The following is a 12804-nucleotide window of genomic DNA, read 5'->3' as shown; positions in this document are numbered from 1 at the left end:
ATTTTAAGAGTTCAGTATATTGCCGGCACGAAGATAGAAGTACAGCTTTTATTGTTTTTTATAGCTTACAATTTTGTTTGCATCATGTGCATCTGTATACAGTCCAAAAGTTATTGTGGATGCATAACAGTTTGCGTGTGTATGTTTGGGGCGCCGATTTGAAATGTATAATTTGAATGATATGATTGATTTCCTTTAAGGCACTTGGGATCCTCGGCCAGACGCCTTGTCAGTGTTCAGGAGACCAGGCTAAAAACTCAAGGGGACAAGTCAAGGGGACCCTGACTGCTCCTGCAGTCAGGGTCCCTCTCTAGAATGGAGGGAATTAGGCGGTCAGAGTCAGTGACATCTTTAATGTCCTCTTAAAACTACTTCTGCCTAATAGGTTTTCCTGATTGTATCTGAGGTGTCTTATAACTTTATTATTTTATCTATGCAAAGGGCTGATAGAAGTATCTCAAACTGTACTTATACCAGACAGCCTTCTTTGATTTTATCTAGGCTTTTTTAGGGCCCAAGCACTGACAGGCACTGACAGACAGCGAGGCCCTATTGAAATTGTTAGGATTATTATTATAATTTTTCAGGCAAATGAATTGGCTTTTTGAGAGCTTTAACATGCTTAAATTCTCAGCAAAATTTGCAGAAAATTCGAAAGTGGTTAAAATTTACTTTTCATTTATTTTCTGTTATTTTGTTTTTATAAAATATATATATTTTTTTAATTTAATTACATTTTTTTAATTTACCTCCTGCGCAGAAGAGAACTGCGCACATCCTGCGCAGAAGCGGACTGCGCAGGATTCATATTCAATAAAAATTAAATTTATTTATTTATTTTTGTTTTTAAATTTACAAAGTGTAAGATATTGTGCAATTCATAGATGGTTGTAGCCAATTTTAGGGCTTCAGTCTTGAATAAAATAATATAAAATAGAATATCAAAAATGTTAAATAGAAAATAAAATATAAATATATTTTAATATATATATATATACACATGAAGAAAAAACAATAGTGCATTATCTGCAATAGTGCAAATATGCTACGGTGCTGGTTTAGTGGAGTTATTGCAGATCGGAGGAGTTTAAAAGTCTTATGGCCTGGGTGATGAAACCGTCGCTATGTGTTGTGGATACATAAGGAGCAGGAAGGTTCAAAGTGTAACTGAAGTCAGAATTAGTCATTTCGCACGTTGAAAACAACGGGATCTGAGTCAATATGATTTACAAACATGGCAAAGGAGGAACAATTGAAATATGGATTAAAAGAAAGTGAAAACAGAGCATTGCCTTGAATTAACCTTTATGCCTGCATGGTAAAAGCACATCTTATTATGGGCGAATGTAAGAGTCAGTGTGATAGCTGACAGCAAATGTGGAGATAAATAAGCCATGTGAGAGTATTTTAATAATATAGATCAGTCTTATTCTATGTACTGTCATAACGTGATAGTCAAGACTGATGCTGCGATCACAGCGCCCCCTGCAGCTCAGCCTCGGATCCCACAGTGAACATGGCTGCCGCGGTCGGGATGAGGACGTGGAGCGGTGCGACCGGAGGACTTTTCCCCGGGTGGGGAGTCCTGCTCCTGGGTTTACTCAGCTCCATACACGCGGCTGTCGCAGCTCCAGAGCGCGGACTGTGGAGGAACACCCTTGTAAATGTGAGTAGAAGCGAACCTGCTGGAGAACCACAGCACCGGGCTGCTAGCGTTAGCCACCTTAGCCTTGTTATGCTAGCTCCATGTCAGCTGTGGGAGTGGGACCTGTCCCGGTATCTGTCCCGTGTTAACACCACCGCTATAAACACTCTTTTACTCCACTTGATATCCTTCATAGGTTTTGACAAGGTGCGCCAAACAGAAATGGTGGAGCATGTTGTTAAGCTGGCTAATTAGCCCAGAGGAGTGAGGCTGATGAGCTCCAGCTAACTAGCGCCCACAGCTTATGTTTAACAGCAGTTCAAAGGTTTATTGTTTTACTATTTAGCCGAATTAGCAAGATAAACTACAGTGTTTGTCCGTGTCTAATCCTGGTTCCACGCCTCAAGCAATACCTGAGTCCACATCCTTGTCCTTGTTTGAACAGGGGGATCTGGTTTACTTAAATTGTTTGCTTATTTCCTTTTTAACAACCCTGCAACGTGTCATTTTAACAAATTAAACACAGCCTAACATATGATCTACAGAGGATTTATTCACGCCGGTATATCAGACCTATTCCTCTTGATTATCAGCATTAAGACCCGGGTCACAGACTCGATCCGAGAAGAGGTAGAAAGCCTCGATCAATAATTTAAGCAGTGAGAAGTCTCAGTTTCCCCTTTACTGTCGTCTGCGTCCTGCAGTATTTTGTGTGCTGAGAGGCACACACACAACCAAGGGCAGCGTTAAAGTTTCCACTTGGTCTGATCCACACAGAGAGGTCCCAGTCTGAACTCTGGACGCACACTTACCACTTATCCTCCACCCTTTTAAATGATTAATCAGTTCATTCATCTAACCATATCCTGTTTGATACGAAAACCAGTCCCCCGGCTCACAAACCTTGTTTATTCTACAGACCTCAAGACCGCTGCTGATAAGAAAATCCATGTATAAAGACACTGATATTGAAGTGAAAGGTAAGACATTGAAAGTGTGCACACAACCCACCACGATAATTCTAGTCCCTTGTGTTTATCGTCACTTGTGTCCTCTGTGTCATCTTTTTTAGTACTTTTGTTTGGCTGTCCCGAGGAGGTGACCTTCACCATTCACTGGTTTTTAAAATACTACCCCTGTCACAATGAATTCAGCAACATTGATGTAAGTACATGAACTTAATAGCACACTAATTACCAGTCAGTGTATCAGCCTGGACTCTATTGTCTATGAATGTTGAACCGGGACTGCCACTGTCTGCAGGAAATGTATGAGAGAACGCCTCTGAGTCGTGGAGAGAGCCTGGATCCAAATCCCCTCGGACAAGGGGAGTTCATCGAACACAAGTACAAGCCTGTGACGTGTAACGGTGCACTGCGCTCTTTCCCGATGCTCAAAGTAAGTTTGTTTATTTACTCTCCTCAGTGTTGTCACATACATCTATTATTTATTATCTATTTTCTGTATTACAGAATCTAATAACACCCTATGTTTTTCAGAAAGCCAAAGCAGACCCACGTCCAGTTGCTCCGCCTGTTGAGGGCAAAGTGCCAGTGAGAAAATAACATCAATCCACATACTTAGGATTTAACTTTTTGGATGAAGGGGATCTACATTGAATTATTTTTTGTTTGTCACACTGCAGGATGAAAATGAAATCAAATTAATTACTGAGGAGTATGAGAGCAACAGCGCCACAAAGAATGCCAGTGTAAACATTAAAGACGATGTCATTGCCACCACGTGGAAGGATGGGCCGTACCTGCTGGTTGTTAAGATTGTGCCCAGTAAACAGGACGCTAACTGGAATTTAACAGGTGAGATTTGACTAAAGACGTAACGACATCATGAGCATTTACCTAATTTATTGTATTGGCAACAGTCTTGAGCGATACGATCATCACCGGACAGCGTTAAGATCTTGTGTTCACAGTTGGCATTAAAATACGTCCTTTCCCACAAAGCAAATTATGCATTAAACTACATTTGTTTCATTGTGAAACTGTATTAAGTCAGAAGACGACTGACTAGGCGGCCCTTCATATGTGTCTCAGGATGCATTTGTGTTTGTACAGAGAAAATAATCTGGACCCAGTAATAGGATCTCAGGCTGTTTCCAGTACGTAGCTAGTTGCGTTCACTTGTGATCTGATGACTTAGGTAGCAAGTTAATACCAGAGCTGAATGGGATCTAAAAGTTTGCCACAGTGGTGCATTCATGTGCCGAAATGATTTCGGCCATGAGAAGCTGGCTTGTAAATGCAAAGCTGTTTTGCAGTCGTCTCTGAAGCGTCAGTTTAACGGACTCGTCACAACCAGCAAACTTTTCGTTGGGAAACACTGTCGCACTTCATTTGTTTACTGTCTGGGTTTTGTTTTTCCAGTGAACGTGGTGATGAAAGGCAGCCATGGCTACATTTCTATCACAGAGTGGCCTCTCATGATTGTAAGTAGATGATTAATACCATAAACACTAATTACTAATTTGTTAAAATAAATGTACCATGTTATTATATGTCCATAATTCTTTCCTGGCTATAAAAGAGGATTCTATTTTACTGTTATGAGTATGTGCATGTTATAAATGAACTGGTTATTTACAGTAAACTCTACAATTCAGAGTCAACTATTTGTCCACTGCTTTAAAAGGACAGCTCACCTAAAATACAGTAATACATACAGTTGTAGCTCTGGTCAGCCCAATGCATTTCACAAAATAGAGAAGGAAGTGGGTGACAATTCAAAAACGCAAGAGCAACATCTGAATTCAAAGATAAAGATACCATTTCTTGTAAAATTACAAAACCGAATGTGTTCACCAACTACCAGAAAAGCATGGAGGGTTGCTGGATTATCATGTGCAGCTTCACGTGGGAAGAGAAAGTAATACTGCCTTTTCAAATGTGTTTCTGAGTGTCACCATGTACAGACCCTCGTAAATCTCCCTGAAACTAGATGAAGAGCCGGCCCACTGAAGATGGTTTTGGACAGATTGTCAATTTCTTTAGGAATTTGGTTTGTAGCTAATGAAAACCAACTGCTCACACATGTGTTTTTGGACTAACTCCTCTCCCCTTTGTCTCTGTGTCTTTGTAGTTCTACATGGTGATGTGCATCGTGTACATCCTTTATGCCCTGCTGTGGTTTGCCTGGGCAGCGTGCTACTGGAAGGATCTGCTGAGGATCCAGTTCTGGATCGCAGGCGTCATATTCCTCGGGATGGTGGAGATGGCCGTCTTCTGCGCTGAATACGAAAACACCAATGCTGTTGGCTCTGCTTGTGAGCGTCACATATTATTTAAACCATTTTCATCTGAAATATCTGGATATTTGTTTGTAATATTTTTTCATTTTTTCCTTTCCTTTTTCCCTCTGTTACTGTGGCGTTTAGCTTCAGGCTTGTTGATCTTTGCCGAGCTGGTCTCTGCCCTGAAGAGGACTTTGGCTCGATTGCTCGTCATCATCGTCAGTCTTGGCTATGGAATTGTAAAGTATGTCAGCAAACGCTTTGACACAGATACAGGATACAGTTTTTTTAATGAAAAAATCGGGTAAGAAACTCTTTATTTTGCTCTCTTTTTGTTTTAGGCCTCGGCTGGGGACAGTGATGCATAGAGTCGTGGGGCTCGGTGTCCTCTACTTTGCCTTTGCAAGCATTGAAGGTGTCCTGAGGATTACTGGGGTAAGTAGAGATTTATTTCATTGATATTTGTCTATAGAAATATTAGTTATCGTAACAAACTTCAACCAAAGGTTAAATATAATCTGACGAAGAATCATAAAAACCTACAGATATATACATTTTGATCTAAAGAAGAGGAATTGCAAACTGAAATTTGAGATCTTGTGTTAATTAGCAAATTAAAAGTAACTTTTCGACAATCTTACATGATCTTTATCAAGTTTCTAATGATCAGTGAGTTGACTTATTGTTTCACCAGTTTTTGATTAAATGATCAGTTCTAAAGCTTTGTGGTTTGTCAGATTGTTGTTCTAGTAAAACTCATTTTTCAGTTTTTGTATTTTCTTTATTTTCCGTGTGGCCAAAATCAAGGGTACAGACAATGGCCCTTCTCTCATCACAGCTATTTGTCTGGCTGTGCTTGACTCCTGTACCATCTGGTTCATATCCTTCCAGTGTGTACACCTCGGCACCACAGACAATAACAAACAAAACGGACATATTTGTTAGTAGATTAAACCCATGTGACGCTGAGCATTCTTGCATTTTTGTGTTGAATGATTTTTTTCTCTTTGCACTTTTTTGGAATGATCCTATAGTTTTACTTCCTGTGCTGCTTCTTTTTTGTACCATCTATCCTCTCTGTGATTTTTTCCACATCTGTCACATCTGTCCCTGTGTCCTCTGGTGGTGCTCTTCCCCCCCCTCCAGGCGAAAGACTCTGACTTGGCCCTGCTGGCCAACATTCCCCTGGCTCTGCTTGACTCCTCTCTATGCTGGTGGATATCCTTTTGTGCACTTACAACCTTTCCCTATGTGGTTCCCCTCTGGTCCTCTCCTCCTTCACACAGGCCCAGATTAGACCAGGATCGTTTGGCCAGCAGCCGTTCACATCTCTGAAGATATGGCCTTGCTTTAATAATCATACATCTTCTACTGAGTTTTGCACAGTGTTTTTTTTTTCTGGTTGGTGGTTTAACTCAAATTTCCTGCACTCACTGTCTCTCTTTTTGTTCTTCACACAACCAGTGCTATTTTGCTTTGTTGATATTAATGGACTATCTAGGTCTGAACGGGCAAAATTAAGGATTTGCATGACCCAGCGACGCCCATTACACATGCTCCTGTTTAACGGTGAAATTCCACCAAGGTAGGAATTATGCATTATGGTTTAAGTATTTCAAATTTACAAACAATGAATGGCTTAAAATAATGATACTATTTTTCCGCATAATTAGAACACTTAAGTACTGACTACGGGTAAATTGATGGTGTTAACATGTGGTTCCATCTCATTGTAAAGGTAAAGACTGTCACAAAACTGAGTCAGAACCACATTCATCCAAAATCACACATACGGTAACATACAGTCTGATAGATATACTGGGTAAGTGAAGAGACCACTCTATCCTTTACTTCATTCATTTATGAGTCAGTTAATGGACACAAATTAAATATGTTATTGCAGGCAGATGCAAAACATGGATATTATCTACAATATCTAGTCACATGTAGAGGTTATAAGGTCCAATGGTGTCTGTGTAATGTTTCCCACATATTTACCTTGACTGCAACTAACATCTTTGTCAGCCTGGCACAAACCATCAAGACTCTGAAGCTGAGGAGAAACCCTGTCAAGTTGTCTCTCTACAGGCACTTTACAAACACGCTGATATTTGCTGTGATTGGTAAGTGGTATGACAGTACAGTTCCAATCAGACTAGAGTGTTTTAAGTATTCTGTTATGATTTCTAGTTATTTGTTCATAAAACCTGTAAAAACATTCAGTCTCTTCAAAACAACAGAAGATTTGTGTCTCAAACTTTGCTTTTGCTTTCCTCAGCTTCCATAATTTTCATGGCCTGGACAACAAAAAAATTCCGGCTTGCAGATTGTCAATCTGTGAGTGTGTGTTTTTAATCATGTTCATCATAAAAAATAAATTTAATATTTTAGTTTGATTGATATTTGTTTTTGTGTACAGGACTGGATCGAGCTGTGGGTGGAAGACGCTTTCTGGAGGTTCCTGTTCTCCATCATTCTGCTCGTCATTATGTTTTTATGGAGACCATCTGCAAACAACCAACGGCAAGAAATACATTATGACTGTAGATTTCCACAACATGAACTGAATGGGACACTTCTTGTCTTTACTGGCACTTTATGATTAATCACTACATCCATCCTCCACAGGTATGCCTTCACACCTCTCATTGATGACTCAGACGATGAGGTCGAAGAGTTCATCACCTCTTCAAATCTTGGTACAGCAACCTCACAGACATCTTATATTTAACCTGAACACTGCAGACACTTGCTGTCTCTAATACTCTTGCTATATTTATTTTTCTTTGTTGTTTTTTCAAAATTCACAGCAGATGGCATTAAGTTGAGATCAACTAAAGGTGACACAAATGGCACAGTGAAGCCTGCAGAAACAAACCCAGTGAGTATGCCTGTTGTGTTTGGTGTTGTGTATTGAATATTAGGAATACACAATAGGAGTTGTAAGTGTAGTCCACATATCAGCAGATGGCAGTGTTGACTTATTTTTTTTTAAACCCTGTTTCTACTTATCCAGGAGGATGACTTGAAGTGGGTGGAGGACAACATTCCCAGCTCTCTTGCTGATGTGTAAGCATCATATCACATTGTTTTTTATTCATCCACTGAGATTTGTTCAGACGTTTGATTCTAACACAGGGTCTCTTTGGTCCTTTTTTGTTCCTGCAGAGCTCTTCCAGTCCTGCTCGACTCAGACGAGGTATGAATTCACTTTTAAATACTCAAAACAGGATGTAGACATAGCACATAACCACAGTTGGTGTAGAAACGTGGAGCTTGGTAACATTCAACAAACACAGTAAGAAAGAGAGAAAGAAAGCATCATGATAGTGATTCATTTTACATTGCTGTATTAGTAGTGACTTTAGGACGCAGTGACAGGACCCAGGGCGCCTTTTATAAATACCTTTCAACCCTTAGAGGCCACTGTGTCTGTTTTTCCTCCCACTATAAAATATAGTGTGGAGTTAAAGAATTTGGGGATGATGTTTTACTCGTTACACTAGCTCTACACTGCAATCCAAGATAAATGTTTTTTTCTTCTTTTCCATTCTATCAGCTGGTGAGGATGATGACGTTTTAGTTTGGGAAATGCTTTAGCCTTATTCTTTCAGCATGACATCATGTGTGTCGCCATAAAAAGTATGTAGGACGACTTTAACAAGAATCCTCTTTTTAAAATAAGTTTGCAAAAGTCACCCGGGGGCAGCTTTTTCACCCAATTTTCATTAATTTACCGGATAAAATCTGAAATTAAGGAGCCCTAGATAGATTTGAGTGGTAAACTGCTGTGGAAGAAAGAAAACCTTGACAGACAACATTACATGTGGTTCTCTATATTCTATTCACAAGGCAATAACAATTGAAAATTCAAATTTGATTAAATAGAATGTATAGTTTATATTCTTTTATTTTTTACAGGAAATCATGACAACAAAGTATGAGATGTCAAAGCTGGAGTGAGACAGAACATTTCTGGCCTTCGGCTGACATGGAGGGAGAACAGAAGCAGGTGTCGCTGACTCTGCACCAGGGTCTTCTCCAGGATTTCCATTTGGGTGGTGGTGCAGTGCCATTAAGCTTTTTCAGGGGATCCTCCTGAATGTCTGCTACTTCGCAAGTGGTGCAAGTCGCAATTCAGGAGGAGCTCTGCTCATTTCCTCAACTTCTGAAGAACTGTACCAGAGGAAGAAGGGTCTTTTCACTGACCAACTGGTTCATCATTTCCCTTATAAGAACAGTTCTGAGGCTTTCTTTCCAAAGAGAATGTTTCATTTCGTATGACACGTTGTATTTATCTATGTTATTTGAATTTATTTTATCAGCGAATTAAGGACCACATGCATGGACGTACTTTAACTTGTAAACATTAAGTGTCTTTTTGAGGGTATTCACATATAATGGGTTGGTTGTAAAAAAAAAATTAAAATAATAAAGGCCTATGATGAGGAAAAATTATGAAAAGGCCTTCATTAACATCAAGAATGAATTATTGCTTGATTATTTTCCAAAAATTATTTAAACAGTTAATTTAGCAAACGTAAACGATTTCAGTGACACATGTGACTTTGTCTGATTAATCCTTTTTTTGTTTTATGCTACCATTTCAAATCTGACACTAGAAAATTGAAAAACTTTAAACAGAACATTTGCTCTAATGCACTTTTGAAGATCAAATCTGTGCCTACATGTTGTTCTTGTCTAGGGTCCCAATCTGTTCAGGAATCTGAGAGTATATAAAACTGTTGTTCATGTCTTTGAATCGTCCCAGCATCCTCTGTATTAATGTGTGAATGATTGAGAGAAGCACAAACCAGTGATTTCTACAAATGAGAGTCAAATGTTTTCCGTCAATTTGGTTTGCAGTCATGTTTTGAATCTACTGTAGGTGTGTGTGTGGCCTGGTGTTGTGTCTTCTAAACTAAGGAGCAATATACTGTTTGTATGTAGGTAAATTTAATTATTTATTTGTTTTTCAAGTGTACTTATAAGTTGTTAAAACTTTGCGTTCAACCAAGTGTGTTAACAATGTGTGCTTCCATGGTTTTTAATGACTTGGATCCTGAACATTCTCATGATGAATTAGGCAGATGGCAAACTGCAGCTTGTTTCTCCATTGTTTGCTGTCTTTGCCAATGATATCATCGTGTTGGTTTCAGAGACACTTTAATGACGCTCATGTTCTTTCAGATAAGTCTTAACCTTTTTTATTTTGTATGGTTCTCTTTAAAAATGGCTGGTGCAGTGTTTTTGTCGAAGTGGTTTTGGAGTTGGAACACTGTCGTCATCTTCTTCATGTTTGTTGTCTCGAGTAAATGTGACAGCAGTTCCTCTGTCCGGGAAGTCCCATGTCATAACACACTAGTTAAAGCGATGTGGTTAGCACAAGCACAAGCTGATCATCCGAAGGAGTTTATGGTGTCACTTTTTGAAGTTGGATACATGGAATAGTTGTGTTTACGATGGCAAGCTGTCCTCCTGTTATATAAAACTGCAGACACCTGCAGTGGACCTTTGATTATTTGTACAGATGGGTCGTGGCTCACTCCTGTTATTTCATAACTCCAGAGGTGGAACGGTGTCTGGATAATATGACTTTTTTTAATTTATTATTTTTCTCGAGTGTTGAATAACTGGGCTTAAACTTTTCATACCAGCAGTTTTCTTGTCCCTTCCTTCTCAGGAAGTTTGTACACTCTGATTAAATATGAATTGAATACACATGAGTGTTTGTTTCCTGATCTATGCTTTTCAGTATTAATTTGGCAATAAAAACACACCACATATTTTACTTGGATTTAAAGTCTTTTTTTAAAGCTTTCTTGCAAATACCAGATTTAAGAGGTTGGATCTGTTGAATGAAAAGGCTATTGTGAGGAAAATTATGATGGATAACTGAAACGCAGGGACTGAAATATTAACAGGCAAGATTGAATGAAGCCCAGTTGCCGTATTTTTTCTCTCTCAAGCCAATAGCCCTTAATGTGCTTGTAGCTAAGAAGCTGAAACAACAGAACATATAAAAACAGGCCAACAAATTTGTCATGTCAACTTTACAAGTAATTTTATGGAGACCATTCTGGTCTGACTTTTAGAAATTGGCCTGCACAATAACGTGATGATGGGTTTTAACGACACTTTTAAGAACCCTTGTACAGTTCTCAGTAAAATAAGACACATTTGGAAATCAGCCACAGTATTTGGTTTAAAAGACCAAACAGTAAACTTAAACTGCAATGACACTTGCATGAAAGTAGAATGCTGAATACCCACCAAGGATCCCATCACCCCATGTTAAAGAAAGCTCCTTCGTCCAGATCAGTGACAAAATATATCAAGTGTACTGTGGTGGAAAAAAGCCCCCTCACACTTAAATCCACAAAGGATCTGCAACAAATTGTACACACTCATAAATATCCATCCCCTTTAACATTTTTTTTTATCAAGATCTATGAGTTATTCCCTAGGAAATTGTGGAAAATTATTTTTTAAAACGACCTAACTTGGAATGTTAAAATATAACATCCTTTATCCGCCCGCTGATCTGGATCTGCATCAAATTTGAATGGGTGCTTCTTTGGTCCATATACCATCCTCCCACCAAGTTAAGCAAAATTATATTTAGGAGTTTTTGCGGGATTCTGTTCACAATCAAACCGACAGACGGGTGAAAATATAACCTAGTTAAGGTAATAAAACCATCACTATGTCTTTGAGGGGAAACACTATAACATAACTATAATATAATAGCTATGTGGGCTCATAATGAGAGAGGTCTGGTTCCTCTCAGCTTTATATTGAAGTAACCTGCAAAGTAATTCGATTCTTATACAGTTCTCATTAACTTAACTTAACTAAAAGACATAATTAATGGATCTATTAATGAAAAAAATCTGGCATGTTTTGGGGACTTATTTCTATAAGTGTGTATAATTTGGTGCAGCTTGATTGATTTTACTACTGAGGGCCATCCTTGTTATGTATACTTCTGTCTAGCCTGAAAGTAACACTGGTCATATGGTATTGTCTCATTCTCACTGTCCTCATTGTATTGTAGATTACAGGCCACTTCAAAAAGCCAAGAGACAAAAGCAAAGGGACGTTCAGTCTGCTTTCCTGTTCCTCTCACATATTTCTGGACCTCCTCCAAACATTTATCCCACATGAAAGTTGATCCACAGACGACCTCTCTCCTCTCTGGCATAATAAAAGTGGAGCTGAATTCCTCTACTGTGCCTTTTCATTCTGCGCTAACCCAGCCGCAACAACACACGTGCCTCTTTAACGGTTTGATGGCGATCCATAAAGTGAAAACGTTTCTGCTGTTTCACTTTCACAAATGATTTACGGTTGGGGTATGAATGGGCAATTTTAAGGGATGTTTCAGAGAGCTACTGCATTGACTGGAGTTCGACATTTTACCGCCCTTGGAATTTCAAGAATTTCTGATGAGGAGATTGTTTTCATCCTTTTTTTTTGGTGAAAAAATGTGCAGGAGCTTTAAAGTCCAGCTACAAATACACAGTAAAGCCCTGCAGCTAAATACCAGACGTTCTCATGTACCAAACTTCTGCTGGTTTTGTGCCCATTTCATGCAAGAACTTCACCGTTGACATTTAACAAAGCACAGGGTGCCTTTCATAAACAGAAGCAATTGTTCAAAAACAAATGATAAGATCTAAAAAACTGGAGTTACTTTGCTGTATTTTTTTTAATGGGCCTGCGTTTATGTATGATGATGATGCTCTGAAGTCACCTCGAGCATGAAGAGGAAGAGCAGACAGAGAAGGAAAGTCATCGTGTTTCTGTGACCACACTGTGCTGGCTTGGCCTCAAGGCTCCCACTGTATATTTTCATCATTACCCTCCACCAAATGGCTTGTGTTATGTAGCTCAGCGCTCTCCAATCGTC

At 39.1% G+C, this 12804-nt stretch overlaps 1 protein-coding gene across 1 annotated transcript; it reads left to right on the top strand.

Annotated features, from left to right (window-relative positions):
* Positions 1–1516: 1516 nt before the first annotated feature.
* Positions 1517–10613, top strand: tmem87b (transmembrane protein 87B). Its single transcript, XM_061087067.1, has 19 exons — positions 1517–1666; positions 2565–2625; positions 2718–2809; positions 2909–3043; positions 3145–3198; positions 3291–3462; positions 4030–4091; positions 4742–4925; positions 5037–5136; positions 5234–5327; positions 6039–6112; positions 6909–7015; positions 7171–7229; positions 7312–7415; positions 7521–7591; positions 7703–7773; positions 7909–7961; positions 8061–8091; positions 8814–10613. The coding sequence occupies exons 1-19, from the start codon at positions 1517–1519 to the stop codon at positions 8853–8855; spliced, it is 1716 nt and encodes a 571-aa protein (XP_060943050.1). The 3' UTR covers positions 8856–10613.
* The last annotated feature ends 2191 nt before the right edge of the window (positions 10614–12804 follow it).

This window comes from Limanda limanda, chromosome 15, assembly GCF_963576545.1.
Source record: "Limanda limanda chromosome 15, fLimLim1.1, whole genome shotgun sequence".
NCBI lineage: Eukaryota > Metazoa > Chordata > Actinopteri > Pleuronectiformes > Pleuronectidae > Limanda > Limanda limanda.
This window is presented reverse-complemented; position numbering and strand designations above follow the sequence as displayed.